The sequence below is a fragment of the Ciconia boyciana genome, chromosome 18, assembly GCF_034638445.1.
Source record: "Ciconia boyciana chromosome 18, ASM3463844v1, whole genome shotgun sequence".
NCBI lineage: Eukaryota > Metazoa > Chordata > Aves > Ciconiiformes > Ciconiidae > Ciconia > Ciconia boyciana.
In genome coordinates this window covers 3,460,561-3,481,035 of record NC_132951.1, presented here as the reverse complement: position 1 = coordinate 3,481,035, position 20,475 = coordinate 3,460,561, and the positions used below count along the sequence as shown (strand labels likewise).

The window sequence follows — 20,475 nt, the reverse complement described above, 5'->3', positions numbered from 1 at the left end:
ATATGCATGCGGCTAAAACTGCAGGATTCAATTAGGCTTGGATTCTTTCTTGATTCTTCCACAGCCTGCACCATACAGACGTTAGCAAATCACTTAACAAAAACTTGTTTCTTCATTCATAAAACAGCAATTTCTGTCTTACAGAGAGGTGCAAAGCTAGCTGAGTCAAAGCTGATAAAATCTAGTGGGAAAGTGCTGCAGAAAGCTTCATTCCACTGCGCTGGCTAAGCTTCCCGAGAGTGTAGTGGTGAGTTTAGAGCGCTGTGAGTTGCAACTCTTCTACGAGGGCCCTTTAGGCAGAGCTGGGGTCAGGGGGACAGTGAGCACCAATGTTGCTGTAACTGGGTGTCAAGACATGGAGCAACAGGAATGATTCTGAAATGGCTTTCTTCTTGCAGTGTACTCTATTTTCCATAAGCCAGTACAGATAACATTTTTCCAAGAAATTCAGACGTGGCAGAAGCTCTGCCATACAGTTGTGTGCTATTTACCACAGGGCTGTTACCGTGAGGCACTGGTAGTAAATGTGATCCGTGCTCTAAATGATTGTTGTCCTTTGCAAATGCTGCTCAAGAGAAGCCCTTGTAATCTTACTGCTTGTGGAAAAACTTTGTATAACTAAAAGAAGCAGCTCTGTTCTTTTTCAGGATTAAACTGATCTGTTGCTATAGAACAAAAACTCCTGAGGCTAGATTGGTCAATTAGCAGACATTCTGATTACCTTCAGCAAGGGCATAGCTCATAGAGGTGCTGTATCTTTTTTTTTTTTTTTAGCATAAAGCTAATTTAATGCTTAACAAGAAGCACAGGCTTAAAGAATCTCTGAGCATCTCTGCCCCACTCCTAATGATAACATGGAGAAACTCCAGAAACTTAGAAAGCAGAACAAAGGGTAGAGTGGGAAGCTAATGGGAAAATGTGTCATGCTGCCATGGTTATCAGAGCGTGTATGTTCTCAAGACTTTTTTAAGACAGACTGTTAGTGAGTGCTTGTTGCAGCTACAGTTCGAGGACTGTGGGAAGGTGGGGAGGCAGTCAAAGGTATGATGTTGATGCTTAACATCATCACAATGCTGCTTGCCGTGCTGCTCCTTTAATTACTGTTAGAGCCACAGCCTGTAATTTGGGAATCGTGGGTTATGTTCCTTGCTTTGCCAAGACTTGACTCCCTTTCCCTCAAAATACTGAGTTGTCACAATTATGCTTGAAGCTTAAGGACATCCAAAATTAGAGGCATCATTATAGAAATCATCCTTTTCAGCTGAACTCTAAACCAAGAGAGAGTTCTTGCTGCCACCTGCTTTCCTTGTTAAAGATGTTAACAGTGAAAGGCCGTTTGAAGAGCCTCTTTCTTCTAACTGTGCCTTGTTTTGTCCCCTGAAATCAGCTGGACAGACCTATGCCTGTTACCTTCACTCTTTTTAGTCTTTCTGACCACTACACAAAGAAACTTTCTGGACCCTAGCTGGTACTTCAGTGGTACAGACTGGAAAGCAAAGCCGGAATGAGTCTAAAATCACTGCATATGTAATGCTGCTGACTCGCAATGCGACTACCGTTTTTCTCCTACCCCATCACCCATTCTGGCTTCCCTTTTTTTTTATCTCCCCCCGCACCCTGTTCCCTTTCCTGTCTCAGAGTGTAGCTGAGTAGTTTCCCCTTTTTTCTAAAACCGGTTTTGCTCCTGGAATGATCTTTGCTCTAGACAGAATATAAAGGGAGGCTGCATCCAAGACAAGTTTTCTCAGAGACAGGACACAGACGAGTGTTGCTAGACCAGGAGAGGAAACAAGGAGGCTTTTGACTGCACAGGCTCAGGTTGGTCCATGTAATGCAGAATGGTTTATATTAACAAGGTAAAATTTTTATTTTACAGCTCTGAGGTAAGGATGTGGTGTTTATCAACAGGGGAATGCATTTCTTGTAATCTGCTGGGGGCTGCTTTGATGTCAGGTGGAGCAAAGTATTTTCTCCATGATAAGTAATGACTAGTTCTATGTCAGTCCAGCTCACTGAAGTTAACTGACAATGTAATGTGTAACAAGTATGTGCTGAAGATGTTTGGAGTCTTTCTCTGTGCTGGAGCAGAAAAACAATGAAGGTTTGAAATGACCTTGGAGAGAGATGCAGTAAAATGTGTGTGAAACCCCAGCCCCTGTATAGCTGCTGATGGTCAGAACTCTGTTCCTACTCTTCCTGCCCCCAAAGAAGATGACTAAAAACGTGAATACTAAGCTTTCTGGCAGCCTTCCTGAGCCACTGGAAATGACAATGGCTACTGCAGTGAACTCACATGTGTGATATAAGCATAGTAATTAATGACTGGGATTTCTGAAGGTACTCATTACGGAACAGTCTGACCACAAAGGGGCAAAGAAATAAAAATAATGCCAGTTTCTTATTCGAAAGGCAAAGAAGCCTGGGTATAGAAGTGTTGGGTTTTCTGCATCTGTTTACCTGCACACTTCCAGCCTAAGAAGTAGTAGTTTTTCTGACCCTGTGGTTAATAGCAGGCTCTTGTTGGGAAGAAGGTAACTAGTAACCGCAAGGTACAGCTGCTGCAGGGGAGCACTGCGACAAGCTCCCAACAAACACACATGCACACAGAAGCACTGTTCGTCAATGGGAATGCTTCCGTGGCCTCTCGGTGTCTCTGTGTGTTAGTCACGCAGGTGGTGTTTGTGAGCATAAATTCCTGAAGCTGCACAGGTGGAATCTGTGAGGTGGGTGGGAAAGGCAGCTGACCTCCTGGTTTCCTGGTGCATGATTTGCACCTCTGTACTTACAGTGAAAATCATATACAGCTGTGTGTTCCCCTTCGTTGCATATGGATAAAGTACAGCATGCAGGAAAACAGCTTTTGGATGATTACAGCTGAACGCAGTTAAGGCTGTCACCATTGGGGATTTTCAGAGGCTTTTGTGGGTGTTAGATTTAGTGACTGTGTGGTCAGACAGAATACAGGGACCTTGAATGCTGGGAGATGGAGGAGGAAGAGTGTGAAGTGTTCATAAAGCACAGGTAACAGCTAAATAGGAGAGCTTTAAAGATGTTTTCACTTCAGAGGATGCTTAGTTTCAAATTGGAAAGTTGCGGTTTGCCATCAGCTTATCCTGTGTTGTGTTCCACCCTTTTTATATTGTTCATTGGGATTAAAGATTTAATTCTAAGTATAGCTGAGCATCTGGAGAACCCATGGTGAAGTCAGTGAGGTTTGACAACACCTTCTTGGGGTATGCTGTTGGGAACCTAGAGTTAGTTGGATTTTCCTCTGTTCGTGGGGCTCTCAATGAGTGTTGATGATGTGCCCATCACCAGTGGACTTGTTGCTAAATAGTTCCACTTTCCTCTTGCAGTGAGATCTGGCAGATATTCAGCTGGTTGGAGGGAGATCATCAAGCTTTGGTGACTTCTGTTTTCTCAGAATTTCACACTAGCTCTCCTTCACGTATGTGTCGGCAGCACTGGCACTAGCCTCCTCGCAGCTGCTGCTATCTCCAGTCTGGTACCACGCTGTTTTTTCAGGTATGATTGTACTGTGTCACCGGGTTCTGCAGGTGATTTGCAAGCGCTGAGTTAAAGACCACATGGGACGTGTTCCTGTATCGAAAAGACACTTTTCCATTCTCAGTTTGTTAACAGACTTGGTTTCACTAGCACCCCTCCATGACTCTAGGAGGCTTAGAGTCTGCTTGTTTGTTTTCTGTTTTTTCAAGACAGGACAACACTGCTCACTAATACTTCTCACTTGCCAACATGTTGGAAGAAGATAATGATGAGACATGTTGGAATAACCTGGAGAACTTCCGCGTGAAGCTGATCTCTGTCATAGATCCTTCCCGTATAACACCCTATCTTCGCCAGTGCAAAGTGATCAGCCATGATGATGAGGAACAAGTTCTTAATGACCCCAGCCTGGTCATGCGCAAACGGAAGGCAGGTGGGTGAAGTGCAGTCTTCGGCTCCGTAGACGCTCCCGTGCTCTGTCGGCTCTTGGGAGCAGATTGAAACAGAGTGCTAACGGACTGGGCCTTGAAGGAACGCATTGCTTCTAGGTTACCATCTGCCTGTGTTTAGACACAGACATTGTAGGCACTGCTACGCAGCCCCTTTCCCCTCCCTTTCCCCAGCACATCATTGTGAGGAGAGGAGGAATGGAGATGGCTCTATCGATGCGTTCCCGAGCTGTGCAAGGGTAATGGGAACACAGAGCGTGTGCAGCTTTTGGTGTTCTGGATCTCTAGATTAGCATAAGGGAGGGAGTTGCTTGGGTTTGACCCACAAGGCTATTCTTGTGTAACAATTTTGCAGGGGGAGATTTCCAAGGTTAATGCAGCATGTGTTGTCCCTTGTTCCTATCTCCTGGTGTTTGAGGGAACGCTGGCAGCACATTAAGTAAATTCTTTGTGACTGTTCTATGTGGTCCTGGTCTTGTTCTGACCAGAGAGAATGACAGAATTCATTATGCTATTAGTACATCTTTTGGATTGGATTAACACTTATGGATAAATTACTGAGGGTCATTGAAAAAAAATTATTTTCTCTGTTTTCCAGATTGGAAAACTGCAGAACACAGAAAAGAAGCCCCCTGGGCTTGATTTGGTACGGAGTATTTCTAGACAAAGTAGGGAACTGAGCTCAAAGTCTTTTTAGTCCAGGCTGTCTTAAGCTTGTCCCTGCTACCTCTCTAGTTACATGCAGTGTTCTTACACTGGTGGCCCTTTTTTCCCATATTTGCCTCTGGTATTTGGAAGTGGAGCCTCAAGCTGCAGAAACTGCCATGGTTCTTTGTTTTAACTTACCTTTTCTGTAATTATCAGCAGGGTAACATAAAGTGCTCTTCTGAGATCTGCTTTTTGCACACACTGTAGTAGGAGCTAGGTACAAGGGTTAAGTTTTAACTGTTCCTTCACAGTTAAAATACTTTTGTATAGTTACTGGGCAATTGGCTTAGGATTGGCTGGGGGAATTTGATCCCAGGGACTTTAATCTGCATGTAGAGAAAGTGGAGCGATTTTTTGTTATGTTAGAAATAGGTAAGGAGATAAATGAATAGACTATCCTGTTGCTATTATTTCAGGTGTTCTTCTGGACATTCTTCAGCGAACGGGACAAAAGGGCTATGAGGCATTTCTGGAGAGTCTTGAGCTATATTATCCACAACTGTATAAGAAAATAACTGGCAAGGAGCCCAGCAGGGTTTTCTCTATGATTATAGGTAATGTTTGTGTTCTGAAAAAAACAGCTCTTCGTTTGGTGTCGCTGTGCAAATTAAGGGGGGATTCACCTCCGCTTTTGCCTCTCCCCAGCTTTGGTGAGCAGAGTCGGGAGTGTTCCCCGGCTTGCTCCCTGTGTGCTTTGGAAGGGTTCTGGCAAGAATGGCCCTGCTGTCTGGTGTCACAGGCTGGACCTGGGAGGGTGGAGGAGGAAGGAGAAGAATCAATTCTTCCTTCTGCCTGTTCTGTCAGTGACACTGTGGTGTAGAAAGACACAGAGCAGGGGCGAAACAGCGGGGATAATTTGATCACGCGTGTCCTCAGGGTTTGCATGCTTGTTCATGGCGTGTGATGATCCCGAGCTGCAGTGATAAGTGGGTGGGAGCCTGTGCTGTATGTGTGTCTGGGGAGCAGACAGGACAGTGGTGGCTGATGCCTGCCCACCAAACAGACACCGCCGGGGAATCCGGCCTGAGCCAGCTCCTGATGAACGAGATCATGAAGCTGCAGAGCACCGTGCACGAGGAGCGGCGGAAGGCCCAGGAGCTCACCATGTGGCTGCACACCAAAGAGGACACGATCAGAGAGATGTGGGTGAGGGACAGCCTGCTCCGCAAGCACCAAGAGCGGGCGCAGAAGCTGAAGGAGGAGAGGGACAGCCTGAGCAAGGAGCTGCGGAAGTGCAAGGACGAGAACTACAACCTGGCAATGAGCTATGCCAAACAGAGCGAGGAGAAGAGCGCTGCCCTCATGAAGAACCGGGACCTGATCCTAGAGGTCAGTCACCCTTTTCTAAAGCTTCCCGCTTCTTACCTGATCCCTGGAAGGCTGTGCTGTGGACCAGACTTGTCTTTGCCCAGGATGGTCTGGACTAGTCCAGCATGAGGTTCTGTGCACCTTCTGTAGCAGGTGGCATGTCTTGGTGGTCCTTAGCTCAGCCCAATAGGCCCATGTATTACAAGTTATGCTGTGAAGAATTAACAGTCTTCCCTTCATTCAAGACTGGGCCCTCTCACAAGAGCAACTTGTTGTATCCATTTAGTACACAGGCAGGACTCTGGTCCCCAGAGCACCGAGCATCCTGAGGAAAACAAAGCTGGGGAGAAACTTGTCCCATGTTTGTCTGGGGAATGGAGTGAGAACTGCCTTTGCAGGCCAGAGTTTTCTCGTTGTTAGTGATGAGCTCTGAACCTTCTTGTAGATCGATCACTTGAAGCACAGCCTCATGAAGGCTGAGGATGACTGCAAACTGGAGCGTAAGCACACGATGAAACTGAAGCATGCCATAGAGCAGCGTCCAAGCCACGAGGTGATGTGGGAGATCCAGCAGGAGAAGGAGTTGCTCTTGGCCAAGAATCAGGAGCTGGAGAACACCCTCCAGGTTGGTGGGGGTGGCTGGATATGGACTCCTGAGAAGTGATTATTTCTAGCAGCCAGGGCAGTGATGGGGCTGCACTGAAGATTGTGTGGGTCAGCTGTGGCCTTGTTCTCCCAAATCAAATAGAGCACATAGGACTGTGGGGAGAGAGTTAATATGGAGTTAGATGGTTGCTGTATCTCACTTTTTTTTGTCCAGCAGGTTGCCAGGGAACAGAATTTGGAGAAGAGCCTCTCCAGTGAGACTCTGGAGAATGACTGTAGCCAGATGCTAGAAGAACGCCGGGAGCTGACGAACACCATTTACAGCCTTCGCAAGGAGCTGCGGCAAGCTGAGGAGCTCCAAGACAAAGTATGTGATGCATTGCAAATCCCTGCTGAGGGTCAGTGGGTAAGATAGGCAGATGAAGCACCTGCAGTGTCTTGCCTATGGAGCAGAGGAGCTGCTCAGCAGCAATCCTTGCTGCTCCTACTCTAGTGTCTGTTATAGTTTGTTGAAAAAAGGCACGCTAATATTTTAGCATTCTGTGTCTGTGGCATTAACTGCTACCTGTTAATGCCTGTGTTAATTAACAGTCCCTGCCTCAGCCTGGAGGGTAATGGGAGCTTTTATGATGATTGACAGCTCAGGTACATGTAAATCCATCATGTTAGCAGTCCTCCTAGTCATGTTGACCAACCTTCTGGTTGGCCTTGCTCCAGCTGGGCAGTCTGGCTGAACTTTGGCATTGCATGGAGGTCTGGCCATAGCAATCTGTGGCACAGAGCAGAAGTGGTGAGAGTCTAGCTCAGGCTCTGCCCACAAGCAGGGTGCTTTTGACCTTGTCTCAACAGTATGCAGAGGAAAAAGAGATGCTTGAACTACAGTGCACGTCTCTGAGGAAGGACTCCCAGATGTATAAAAAACGGATCGAAGCTGTCTTGCAGCAGATGGAGGAAGTGGCTTTAGAAAGAGACCAGGTGATAAAACATTCCTCTTGGAGCTGCTGCTAATCCCTGCTTCACTGCTTGAAGTAGGCAGATACTGTAACCCTGAATATACTGTTGTGTGACATACTACAACATGTTGTCCCTTACGCCAGGCACTCCTGACCCGAGAACAGTTCTACATGCAATACTCTAAGAACCTGGTTGAGAGGGATGCTTACCGCAAGCAGATTCGGGAACTGGGGGAGCGATGTGACGAATTGCAACTGCAGCTCTTCCAAAAGGAGAGTCAGTTACTGGCTACTGAAGCCAAGCTGAAGAGGTTGCAACTGGAGCTACCCACACCGGTATGTCTGCGGGGTTGTCATCCATGTGATGGGTTGGGAAGCTGCGTATAGGGCCAGAGTGTGGCTGTTCGGAGCCCTTTGCACCTAACCGGTTCGAATTCAGCAGGCAGTGGCCAGCTCCGTGGGTAACCGTTTCCAGGCAAATGCTGAGTTTAGAAAAATGAAAGATGTGATGGTTCCTATTACCTCACCCTGGTTCCAGGCATGGATAAGCTGGACTGATGCAAGCTGAGGCCTTCTGTGTTTGTGTTTGGAGCATGTCCAAAGATGACGAGGGGATCCTCAACCACCAAAGAGTGAACTCTATTTAGAGACCGTGTATGAGCCTTTTGGAGGAAATGGGAGCAGGGTGTAAGGGTGCTAAAGTTTCTGGAATGAGATTAGATATACAAGGGCTTTTAATTAATGTGGCATCTTGTATACTTTGTCCAAGTGGTCAGACAGGAGTGTAGGAGGGAGGAATTCCACACTTCCCTGTTTTCTGGAGCTGTCAGTCTCCTGTATATTCTCTTACTACCACTTCCTTCCTTATGAGGAATGATTAATTTATACTGGTTTTATTTCAGAACTCTGACCTGGACGATACCTCCTCCAGAGATTCCCAGGAAGTGAGTAGGCTGCCTTGTTTACCTTTTACTTTCTTCTGGGATGGTTTCAAATTCCTCACTTGTGCTCAGTTCCCTGAGTAATAGCAGTTTTCAATCCATGGCTTAGGCTCATTTCAGTGATATCAAAAATTACAGAGGCAGCAACACAGACCAGTGACAGAATCTCCCTGTGTCCTGAGGTTTCTAAGTGTAGAACACAGTTATGGCGTTAGTCAGCAAGATTTGTTGAGTCCAAGCAAATCAGGGGAATTTAATTATTTTGAGTTGCTTCTAATTGTGTCTCTTGTGGGAGAACAGGCAAAAATAAGTCTTAACCCGGGGACATCTGTAGTAAAGAGTTTTCACTTAGTTCATAACTTCAGTGTGGAAGTGATTGTCACATTGTCTGGAGGCTAAAAGTATAAATGAGTCCAAAGGAACTGGATCTATTCATGGAGGATAAATCCATGAGTAGGTCTGTAACTCCTGGCTCAGACTCCTGTTTTGCTGACAGCAAGATGCACTAAGGAGAAGTCAGTTCTACGTGTGTCCTGTTTCTTATATTCCTCCATCTGTTCCTAGCTACTGTGTGAGACAGAATAAGGGGCAGTTCTCATGTTCTTGCTTTGTTTCTGTCCCATAGCTTACTCTTCACGGTCATCTAGATGAAGATACACAACCGACTAAAAGTAAGGCTTTTCTTGGGAAAACGTAGAGTAGAATTCTTGAGAGGATGGTCCAGTGTTTCAAAGGGACAGGAAAAGACATTCCTGGGTTTTATTTTTAGTGAAGAACAGGTAGTCTGACTGGGGACTCAGTTTGTGAGAGATGCTTCTCAGTGGGGTGGGCTTGGCACTCTGAGTAAGACCGCCTTGAGATGACTCAGAATAGGTACCCATAAATCAAGGCATTCTGCCACACCACCATCTTTCTCACCTATAAAAAGGAGAACGTGTCTCCAGATGCTGGGAACAGTGAATGCTTGTAAAGCTTTTTTGAGAGGAAAAAGCTCCCCAGGCTGTCTTTTTACTATGTGGTCTCTGAAAGGGTCTTTCGTATAGCTGAATGACCTGGGAAAAGTGGTATCATTAGACCATCCTAGGACCTCGATCTTTTTTTTGAGGTAGTCTGTCTACTGGATTTGCCCAGGAAGAATCACCTGGTACCCGGTGCCTTTGAGAAATAGCTCCCAGGTCCCTTTTCCCCCCCACTCCTCTTGCATTTGTGGCAGAGCTGAGAACAGAACAAACATCCTTTCACTTCAGCTGGACCATGTGGCTTTCTCCAGGGATTTTTTCCTCCCCTCTTCCCTTTTATGTTGCAGGCTATTTTTGCAAAAGCAGAACCACATAGTTAACGCTGTCACCGGTTCTGTTTCTGTGGCATCCCCAGTGGAAATGATTCAGCAGTGTGGAAAGGAATTAATAGGCTTCTCTAAGAACTTGAAATTCTCTTTCCAAACATGTTGAGAAAGGAAGGAAAGTAGGACAGCAGCAGAAGTCTTCTGTTTTGATCTCCTGGAAGATCTAAATGATCTTTTCATTCATTGAGAGGGGAGATTTTTCACAAAAGCTAAACAACACTGATCCAAAAAGCCTTTTATTATTCTACCTCGTTCAGTTCAAAAACATGTATCACGATACCTGATCAGTACATAAGGAGTTTCACTAAAATATGGTCTGATGTTAAGTGCCTTGATATGCACAACTTTGTTATTAGGGCACAGGGACAAATTATGGTTAAAATAATGATTAACATGATTTCTCGTGGTGAACTCTAACATTATTTTTTTTAATGATGCTAAGCAGAGGTGCTGCTTTGGAAAGGTTCGTTTTGCTCCTGCATGAGCAGAAACTAGAAAGCTGCTGTCTCTTTCTAAGCCTGATGGGGAACTCCATCATCCTAAGCAAGATTCAGGGTTCAAGTAAAATGAGAAGTGACTTGTGCATTGATCACAGGACTGAATCCTGAACGTTTTGAGGCTTGGTTTCAGTTCTGCTGTTGCTTCTGTGTCGTGCTGGGCAGCTGTTACATTACAACTATTGCTGTTTGACGAACTGGCGGAGGGAGAAGTTACTTCACAATGGCAACTATGACTAAAGCTGTGATTTTTCCTTCTATTAGAAGATTGCCCCAAAGGACAAAACCCGCAGTTTAGCACTCGAGAGAGCAGTCTGCCTCCAGAGTCACCCAGTGTAAGAGAATCTTTGTGGGCTCTTCTTTACTATGACTGGGGTTTGTGATCTTTAATGTTCTTGTTAATGATGGATTTACCAGGTTTGAGAAGCATGTAAGCAGCTACTGCTTTTCCAAAATCGGAGCACTTTGTGCAAAATTCACTCTCCAAAAAGGGTGAGCTCTGAACAGCAGAACACTTATGGTGGTTATTTCTCCATCCATGCCTAGAAACTTCTTCTAATTACTTTCTGGCCTTCGTCTCTGGGTATGGAGGTTTTCCATTTAATTGTCTGCAGTATTACTGTTGGTACAGGAAACAGAATCCCAAATCGACAAATAGGAGAGAATAAAGATGGTAAAACTATGTGAAACAGATGTATTACCATCCTGCACATACAATAGTGGACAGCCCAGAAATGAACATGCTGTACTTCATTCTGCAGGCCCAAGCAGATGCAGGACTGGTGAACTGCTTTCCTGGATAAGGGTTTTGGCAGTGAACAGCTGATCTTGGTCATCTGAAGGCATAGGTTCCCATTTTTTTTCTCCTTCATTTAAATGTAAAATGGTTCATCACAGAAACAAGTCAGAGAGGAGAAATGACCAAGCTTATTTGGGTGGTCTGCAGAGGCCAGATGCAGTACATCAGCCTCAAAACCGGCCACCTTTGCAGAGCAGGTTTGCACTACCTGTTGCTAACATTGATCTGATCTTCAGAGGAATCCAGTTCATATTTGTTTGGATTTTTTTTTCCAGTTCAAGGAGTGTGGCTTAGCCAACGAGGAACTGGCAGAAAAGGAGCGGAGGAGGATGAAGGACTGCTTTGAGCGTTACCGAAGGTATGGACTTTAGTAAGCAGGACTAATTTAGATGGACTCGTGTGACTTAACTGATTAGCTTGCTGTATCTACTTCCTCTTTTCTGTCCATCCCCTGTTCCCAAGCTTGATTCATGGAGGGCATACATTCATTACAGATCTTATCTTCAGACGCTCATGCTTCTAGCTGAACTGGTTGAGACTCCTGGTGTAGTGCCAGAGGTAGCCAAGATAGCAATGATCGCATTTGCTCTGGACCATGCAGATGGTTCTACAGCATAGTGGGGGTGCCTCCAAAGAATTGCTACTTTAATAAATTTGATTGATTTCTCCCATGCAAGTGAAATCTGACATTCACTGTCCATCAGTGAACGCGTCCATCAGTGAATGTCCAGAATGTGACCTACTGCTGACATTCAAGACCAAGCTCCCACGAGTGTGAATGGGAGCAGATTTCCACCCTCTGTCCCCTTCAAATGCTCGTTTGGAGGCCCCTTCTCCAAATGCCTGGTGTTTTCACTGATCACTGCCTTTATGGAGCATGAGACCAATGAAAACCTTGTAAAACAGGGATCTTAGTTCTAGCGTGAGATAGAAGTGCTACTACTGGCACTGTAAACGACTCTTTATGACTGTTGACGATACTCTTTTTATTAAAGAAAGGATTTGGGGTAGGATTTCTTGGCTTCTTCAACTAAGCATCAACAGTACACCACACTTAAAGAAATGTAAGAATGTCTTCATCGATTTAGACCATTTCTCTTTACCCTGTGCTCGCTACCAGTCACAGCTTTGTTGGGTGTGTGTGCAAACCCTCGCGTTCGATTAAACACTAAGTGGATTGACACATACCGAACCTCCGTAGCGAACTCCCCAAAGCATTCAAAGGCCACTTGTTTGCAGAAAATATCTTCTAAAAATGAAACGTCTAATCTTGCTTTCAGAAAAAGAGCAATGCGAAGGGTACCGAAGGACCGACACCACGAGGCCGACTGGGAGAACACCAGTGGCAGTGACAACACCGACACCGAAGGCTCCTGAGAGCAGGAGCCGACCTGCGAGGGAACCACGAGCCTGGTCTGGGGGCTGCTGATGCCCTCCTTATTTCTCTCTCAGCGGACTGCTTAGATTTTAAAGCCATCTAAACATTTATGAAAAGTTAATGTTTGCAATGGGACTGTATTTTTTACCTCTGACATCCCCTCAATCCATCTCTCTCTCAGAAATGCGGTGATGGGAGAGGTGGGCGGTGCACAAATACAATAAACAGGATTAAACAGTTGCGGGCCCAAAGTATGAGGCTGTGTGTGAGGCGCTCGCTCTGTGCCTGAGGAGGCTCGCTGGTGCGATGCCCCTGCGGACCGGGGAGGCCCTGCTCCTGCAGGGAGCCGGAAAAACCTCGGCCTGTGCAGGGAGGAGGCCGCCGGTCCCACCGACCGAAGGGCCAGGGTGCTGCTCGGTTCCCGGCCGGTGACCGGGGCCAGCCCCGGGCCTCAGGCCTCCCGCGGCGGGGCCGGCGGCCGCCCGCACCCGACATGGCCGCTGCCCGCACCCGATATGGCCGCCGCCGCCTGAGCGCCCGCCCCCTCCGCGCGCCTGCGCTAGCGCCATGCAACGCGCGGCGCGGGCGCTGGTCGGGGCCCTGCTCCGCGCCGCGCCGCCATGGCGGCCCCGTCGCCCCCCGCCCGCCCCGCCGCTCCGCCGCCCGCCGCGCCGCCCGGTCTGCAGTGCCGCCGCCCCGGGGCAGCCGCGGGCCGCGCACTACCGCCTGGTGTACACCTGCAAGGTGGGCGGGGGCGGGCCGGGGGGGCGCGGCCGGGGCGGCGTGTGAGGGCCGGGGCGGCGGCGGGCGCGGCGGGCTGAGGTGAACGGCTCTTCCCAGAGAAAAGTCCCCTGCCCGGGGGGCGGCGGGGGGGGGCCTCCGCCGGGATCCGGTCCGTGGAGCGTGTTAGTGCAAAGCTACACGGCCTCGTAGGGCGGTCAGGCCGCCTTGCAATAGTCGGGGGTGAGGGAGGGGGGAGGAAACCCTTTAACCAGGTAAATAAAATGTTTTTCTCTTAAAAGACCCAGAAGCTGCAGTTACCGTGGTCATGACATCCGTTTTGTTTGCTTTGTAGGTCTGCCAGACCCGATCAGCAAAAACAATTTCCAAGCTCGCCTACCATAACGGGGTGGTGATAGTGAAGTGTCCCGGCTGCGGGAATCACCACGTCATAGCGGATAACCTGGGATGGTTTTCGGATCTGGAAGGAAAGAGGTAGGTGTGCCAGCAGCGAGGCAGGGACTGCGGACCTGTAACGGGATCCTCCTCAGCTGATACGTTCTTTCTTTAGTGCTTTTAAAACGTGGTTCAGAGAAAAACCAAAGGTTTTGCTGGGTATAATTCTGTTTCATCCAGTTTCTTAAAGCACATGGACCGAGCTTTATAATCTCCTGTAATTTGACCATCGCAACCTAGGATCTGCATAAATGGTGTAAAGCTGCAAGAGCAGCTGCGTGAGACACAGGCATCCTTGCTGGTGCCAGCAGCTGAATGCTGCGTGTGGGGTTCTCCTGTTCTCCCTCAGTTTTTACCAGATCACTGCTAGGTTTCCCTGGCTAAGCGTTTCAAACGTGTAGACTCATCTGCTGCTGAATTTCAATGATTTCTAACTCCCTGAGATACCTTTAAAAATTTCTGTTTAGCCGTAATTGCTAAATTATTGATCCTAATGGATTAATATAGTCCCAGAAGGTTTGGGTGGTTTGATCTGCTTCCCAGACTCTTTATGGAGAACTACTGCAGTAACGCTCGTCTGTGATTCACTGCGTAGTGTTAATCCTGAGAGCAAAGCATGAGAGAGCGCAAGAGCCTGCGCTTGAGTCTTAGGTCCGGCCTTTGCTGTGGTGTCACTGTTGGTTTTCAAATCGCTGTTAAGGAATATCGAGGAAATCCTGGCAGCCAAAGGGGAGAAGGTGAGACGTGTGGCTGGTGAGGAAGCCTTGGAACTGCTGCTGGAAAGCTCGGCAGATACCGGGTCTCAAGGTCAGCTCACAGAGGGAGAAAGCGGGGAAGCAGAGACTGGCGGCAAGGGACAGACCTGACAAATGGGATTTGTGTCGTTCTGCTGACGGCAAGAGAGACTCTTAACCTTTATTCCCTGATGTCAATGGGAAATTTCTGTGTTTAAAATAAACTTGGGCATTGGTCTTTCTCTGTTGTGTCTCTTTGTCTTGCGTAGTTTTGCCTTTGATCAAGCTAATGTTTTTAGAAATGGGGTGTGGATATTTTTCCTAGTACTTGTTTTGCTGCCTGTAAGGCAATGCTCAGTGCTTCAGCAGGGTAGGAGCCCTGCTTTGTTCTCTGCTGAGAAGGGAGCCAGTAATTCTTTGTCTGTGTGCTCTGGCCTAGGGAGGTGCAGCTGTAGCTGGAGGCTTTAGCGATGTCTCCTGGCCTGGCCCAGGTGTTGCACAGCAGCAGCCGGTTGCAGAGCTGGTGGAGGTGCATCCCATGGTAGGGCAGCTGAGCAGAAGAGGCAGTTGGAACCACCTGAGGAGGTATGCCCCGACCCTGCCTGAGTTTGCAAAGCCAAAAAGACCCTGCAGGAGGGCCAGATCACTAGCTCTTACTGCAGTTGTGTGCTGCTTTTTTCCTTCCCTTGCCATCTTCCAGAGTTTCGCTTCTGTGCCCCTCACATCAGGGCTGAAAGTCTTCTGTATTTGTGGGTTACAGCGTGAGCCGCCCTGTGGGAGCTTCAGCCCCCGCGCTCGGGAATCCCACTTGGGGCGGTGAGTCGGCGAGCGGCTCCCCAGCGTTGGGGTTATGCAACTTCCTTGTTGCTGAGGGGGAGGATGGGCGTGAAGGCAAAATTAATATTTGTGAAGCATGTTGGAGATAAGTAGAGCACCTAGAAAGTTGTCTTAGAGTTACTTGACAGATATTGAGGTGCTCATTAACGCTACTGCTGCATGTTAAGATCAGTTAGAAGAAAGAATAGTAATTTAAGAAATGAAAAATGTAGGTGTTTACCAGCACATAACACTCAGGTAGTGATGAATCAGGCAGCGAGGTGATCATATTGCACTTTGTTTGGGCTCACTTCCTCTGCCTGCATGAAAGTTTAACTTCTCTCGAGGTCCATTAGCCTGAAATACAGTGAAGTATCTGCTTTCTTATGGTTTTAAACTTGCAGTCAAAGAATTGGAAGAGACTTCTGGCGGTTTCTAGTCCAGCTCCCTTGTTCAGAGGAGGATGCTCAGGGTCTTGTCTTGAATGTTGCTGAGGATGGAGATCCCACAACCTCTTTGGCTCCCTGTTCTGGTATTTGACCAATCCCATAGTGAAAAAGCCCAACACCTAACTGAAATTTCCTGTGTTTCAGCTTGCACCCATTACCTTCTTTCCAAACACTCTGCACTTCTGAGGAGAGCCTCTCTCTGTTCTCTACGCCCTCTCATTAGCGAGCTGTAGAAGACAGTAAAATCCCTCTTAGCCTTTGTGTGTCTGGGCTGAACAAACCCACTTCTTTCAGCCAAGCGTGCTGGTGGTCCTTAATCAATCAGCCAAGTATTCAGGGAGGGCATTGCATGTATTAATGAGTTTACTTCATTCATCTGAAGCGTTCATAGTAATTTTATATGTGTTGCGTTATAAGCATGGATCAGAGCGACAGGAAAGTAGTCATGTTTTCCTGTTGGTACGTAAGTTCAGAGTGATGAAACAGCGTTGAGGGGCAGGAACTTCATCCGGCAGCCGGCTTGTGCGTGTTCAGATCCTAGTGAAATACAGTGCACTCTGAGACAACGAGATGCTAGAGTGATCCATGTGCTAATTAAGAAACAGGAGTCTTGCATCTTGGAACATTGCTGCCTGCTCACCTTGTTGTGAGTTGCTGGCATGTATTAGCACTCTGCTGGAAGAGTGGTTATTTTATTCCCTTTTAACCTGAAAATCACATTCTGCTTCCATTGCACTAATGCCTTTGATGGGGTGGAACAGTGCAGCTGTTGCAGGATCCACGTTGCCTCGGAAACAGTTCATTTACAACCTGACTTTTTTATACTGTTTTCCTTACCTTTCTTTCCTGTTACCGTCCCCCAGCTACAGAAAGGTGGTGCTGGTTTTTGCTGCGTTACAGTAAAAACCGTAGCAGAGTCAGTCCATGTTGGCTCTTACTAGATTTTAGTGTTTCTTTGGCCCAGCGTCCTCTGGCACGAGGTGCTCTCTGGGGGCAGGACAGAGCGCTGGTGCCTGTGCCTTGGGGCTTGCAGCTGGGTGCTGGTGCAGCAGGCTGGCCTGCTGCTGCCTTCTGCAGCACCCAGATCTGAGGATGGAGGGTGGCATATGTTTTGCTGCCGCTCTGAAGGTTCAGGCCAGCGTCATGGAAACGGCCTCAAGTTGTGCCAGGGGAGGTTGAGATTGGATATTAGGAAAAATTTCATCAGTGAAAGGGTTATCAAGCACTGGAACAGGCTGCCCAGGGAAGCGGTGGAGTCCAACCTAAATGATTCTATGAAAACAGGAGGCAGCAGATCACAGGAAGTGGGCAAATCTTCAGGATGAGGTGCCGGTGTGGAGCGCAGAGAGCTCACTGCTCACCGCTGCCTGTGAAGGGTCTGCAGCAGGCAGGGCGTGCGTGGCGTGCAGCCCCCAGGGACTCGTTAGCACCAAGCACCGAGGCTGCAGTTTGCAGCAGTGCAGGAGATCGGTGCTTCTCGTGACAAAACGTTCTGGGGCTTTCAGCTGGAAGGGGAGAGGGTTGCAGTTATGTGAGGGAATTTGCATGTAATACAGAAGGTTTTGCTGCTAATAGATTGCAGGTGAAAAAGGAATTTTGTGCTCCCTTTTGAAGTGGGTTTTTCTGAAAAATGTTGTGTCACAGGGAAGTGTGTCTGTTCTTGAAAGGGGACAGAGGTGAGCATGCTTTGTCTAGGAGGAGCCCAGCAGACCTTGCTTTAGCCAAAGACAAGGGAGCGGGAAGAAGAGAAGCAGCCTTTCTCCTGAACTGGAGGTGTGTCAAGATGGGGAAAAAGTGACGTGAAGGCCTGGTGCAGCAGAGCAGAGGAGAGCGACTGAAGGTGCAGCCGACCAGGGTAAGACACTCCTCTGTGTCTCTGTGGCACGGAGGAGAGGCAGCGATTTCAAGGGGGGGCAAGGCAGCATTCACAGGACGGGCAGCAAACATAAAGCTGTTTGCACGTTCCTTGAAGCGTTTCACTGTGGCTCTTAAGAGATGGATTCTGTTCCTGGATCCTGTTCCTGAATCCTGTCCCACCAGAGCTTTTCTGCAAAATGGCAAATACTTTGCCTCTTTGAGCAAATCCTCCTTTTGTAGTGCAGCCAAATTGCAGAGTTAATCGGGCCAGTGTGGGACTGAGGGGTCGGTCTGTTAGCTGTGGGGGTTGCCGGTGTTCTGGCCCACGCTCAGCAGGAAGGCAGTGGTGGTTGGTAAAGGTGGTTGAGATGGGGGCCCTGCGGGGCTGGGAAGCGAGTGGTGGCGGAACTTGCCGAGGGAAGGCCTTTGCGCAGGCCCAAACAAGAGGGAGGCTGGGGGTGCAGAGGCTCGTTCGCTGGGGGCTACGTGGCATAACCCCCTGCTGCTTTTTGCTACCAGCGTGCATGAACGTGTTGTGTGTGCTGCGCGGGACCGTGCCTCCTGCTGCCTTACGCAGAGGTGGCAGTCCTAAACCCCGCCACGCTTGAGCGTGCTGTCGAGGGCTCAGCTGTACCGAGGAGCCACTTGGGAGCCTCTCCGGGGGATTTGCCTGCCTCAATGAAGTGGCGACTGGGCAGGTACGTTTCTTTTTCTATAGCATCAGTGCAGGCAGTGAGGAGGGGCACTGGGGGCTGCAAAATGAATCATCGCTTATTTGTGCTGCTTGCATAGGGTTTGACATAGGTGGGTTCTGGGCCTCCATGTCCTACTGTAGTGCAGGCAGAGAGGCACGGCCAGGGTAAGCAAGCCCTCCACTCAGAAACCCTGCGTGCATGTGTCTACGCTGTCCCTGGGCTGGGATATTCAGTTAACTTAGTTAACTAGTTCACTTAGCCCATGGCTGTCCCCTGGCCTAGCAGGGTCCCAGGAGATTGCTCTGGAGAGCTGCCAAAAGCTGTCCAACCCCAGACTGAAATTTACAGTGCCTGGGTGCTCTGGGCCAGCGTATCCCTTCCTGCAGACCAGATGAAGATCAACGACGGCTGGAGCAGCAACAGCACGAGGCTCTGGGGAGGGGTGAGGTAAGTGCGGAGACTCAGCCCTGACGTGACTTGGCCGATGAGCAATACAAAAATCCCCACAAGCCTGACATCAGCCCTGTCTCGTAAGTGCCTCTCATGGCATGTGTACAGCTGAGTAGGAGAGATCAGTATCCCGTATTTCTGCTGGTTTTTTAGAGTTTCTCTTCACCTCCAGACCTGCACCAGGGACAGCACCCTGCGCTGTAGTAACTCGCGCTTTACAGCTGCAGCTGCAGCGCTAATCCAAAGCCGAGCAGTGAGTCGGTCCTTGTTAGCGCTGCACAGGCCCCGGCAATCCCGCGTCTGCCCGGCGGATGTCAGCATGAGAGAGCTCTTCTCTACGTGGGACCAAGCTCTGCTGGCCTGGGTGGCTTGGCAGGGTGGGAGAGGCAAGGGCTGGCATTGGACACTGGCAGACTGCTGTCTCTGCTGCCGCGGGGTGCAGCAGAGCAGTGACCCTTGCAGGCTGTGAGCTGCTCTGGCGATTGAGTTGTAGCCATTGCCTCCTGCTCACAGGGGCTATCTTTCTGTTTGGTAGGTGCTCTGAGAGACATGTGCTCCCTTCCCCAGCTGCTAAGGACAGAGAGAGACCGCAGGTGAGACCCCATCACTCACTCACAGGTATTTCACCTGTTCCTGGGAATCTCGGCCTCTGTCCTTTGCGTACCCGGGGGCATGGTTCTGTCCCCAAGTCACACACAGACTTCTAGCACAGAGCTGCTTGTGTCCAGGCACCAAGAATGCCTGATGAGAACGAGCTGGTGGCTCTTCATTAATCTTTGATCAGGACTGGCAGTGGCCAGCACAAGTTAGCCAGGCGTGGGAAGACCAGCTGTGACTTGGCTTTATCCTCACAGGGCTCAGGATGCAAAATCTGCTGCTCAGGCCCACTTTCTAGCGAAGTCTAATGGCCTGCTGTGCTGGAATGAGCTAGCGCTGCTGCCTGCTGCTTTATGAGTATCTTCACTAAGGGCTGATGCCAGGGCTTTGCGCAGCACTTGCTGCCCTTTTCCTCTGGTAGCTGCCGCCAGGGAAACGAGACAGCTTTTGGGCCAGGCACCGAGACAGGGCTGAGCCAGAGCCCCCAAGGCAGGGCCTGAAAGGAAAGGAGGGCTCCAGCTGACTGAGAAAAGCTGGTCTTTTCTCGGCCACTGCAGGGCTGTTTGCCCTGTCGTCCTGGTAACTTCGGGGCTTGGGCCATTGCTCTGGGCCGGGAAAGCTCAGGGCTGTGTGCCTCCCTCCACAGCCACGCAGTCAGAGAGATGCTGTGCGTTTAAGGCAGGCAGAGCTGGGGATGGTGGCTGCTGCCTGAGACCTGTGTGCTCTTACCGTATGGGGATGTGCAGGTGCGTGCATACACCCTTTTCTTAACAGTTACACCTAGTGGTGTCTGCCACAAGAGACCGCCACCCAACCCCATTCCAAAGGGCCAGCATTAGCTCTGCTGTCGGCAAAGCAGGCAGGCTGGCCAAGAAATAATGGAAATTAATTTTTTGTCACTGAAGCATAGACACAAATATTTATTAAGCACAACCCCCCCTTCCCCTTGAGCTGTATTCATTTCTAATATATTAATTCATTTGGCAGATTATTTTTTAGAAAAAAAAGTACCTGTGGGTTGGAAATTCCCCATTAAAATGACATTAGCAAATGCACATGTAAAAAATAAATAAGCTCATACATTCAAGTATATGGCAAATAATTAACACCTCTGAAAGCTTAACGGTCAGATTCCAGTTCACCACCTGGCTGAGAGCTGCACAGGCCTGAGCCTGCAGCTGGTCAAGTCATCTTCATCTTCAATGTTTTC

At 48.7% G+C, this 20,475-nt stretch overlaps 2 protein-coding genes and 1 long non-coding RNA gene across 5 annotated transcripts; all 3 read left to right on the top strand.

Moving 5' to 3' along the window:
• Window positions 1-92: 92 nt before the first annotated feature.
• On the top strand, window positions 93-12,713 carry CARD9 (caspase recruitment domain family member 9). Of its 2 annotated transcripts, none has more exons than XM_072883065.1 (14): window positions 93-247; window positions 3,357-3,525; window positions 3,717-3,940; window positions 5,081-5,218; window positions 5,668-5,993; window positions 6,418-6,597; window positions 6,796-6,945; window positions 7,428-7,553; window positions 7,676-7,867; window positions 8,434-8,475; window positions 9,098-9,143; window positions 10,579-10,649; window positions 11,389-11,471; window positions 12,394-12,713. In XM_072883065.1, the coding sequence occupies exons 3-14, from the start codon at window positions 3,757-3,759 to the stop codon at window positions 12,488-12,490; spliced, it is 1,635 nt and encodes a 544-aa protein (XP_072739166.1). In that variant the 5' UTR covers window positions 93-247; window positions 3,357-3,525; window positions 3,717-3,756; the 3' UTR covers window positions 12,491-12,713. The 2 variants fall into 2 exon arrangements, with proteins under 2 accessions (XP_072739166.1, XP_072739165.1); XM_072883064.1 differs by having other exon boundaries at window positions 6,793-6,945.
• A 256-nt stretch (window positions 12,714-12,969) lies between these two features.
• Window positions 12,970-14,643, top strand: DNLZ (DNL-type zinc finger). Its single transcript, XM_072882959.1, is given in 4 exon segments — window positions 12,970-13,044; window positions 13,047-13,235; window positions 13,567-13,706; window positions 14,368-14,643. Coding segments are annotated over 4 exon segments (555 nt in total). The 5' UTR covers window positions 12,970-12,984; the 3' UTR covers window positions 14,534-14,643.
• A 350-nt stretch (window positions 14,644-14,993) lies between these two features.
• Window positions 14,994-20,178, top strand: LOC140661189 (uncharacterized). Of its 2 annotated transcripts, XR_012045661.1 has the most exons (4): window positions 14,994-15,217; window positions 17,311-17,521; window positions 18,043-19,261; window positions 19,912-20,178. It is a non-coding gene; the product is annotated as an uncharacterized lncRNA (long non-coding RNA). The 2 variants fall into 2 exon arrangements; XR_012045660.1 differs by lacking the exon at window positions 14,994-15,217 and having other exon boundaries at window positions 15,238-17,521.
• Window positions 20,179-20,475: the final 297 nt, after the last annotated feature.

What these genes read in the sequence shown, in the direction of transcription:
- CARD9 (XM_072883064.1), top strand. Translation starts at nt 3,757, where the DNA reads ATGTTGGAAGAAGATAATGATGAGACATGTTGGAATAACCTGGAGAAC. An exon ending in AGCTGGAGAACACCCTCCAG is followed by an intron (nt 6,598 to 6,792) that starts GTTGGTGGGGGT and finishes TTTTTTGTCCAG; the next exon opens with CAGGTTGCCAGGGAACAGAA. An exon ending in TGCTTTGAGCGTTACCGAAG is followed by an intron (nt 11,472 to 12,393) that starts GTATGGACTTTA and finishes TCTTGCTTTCAG; the next exon opens with AAAAAGAGCAATGCGAAGGG.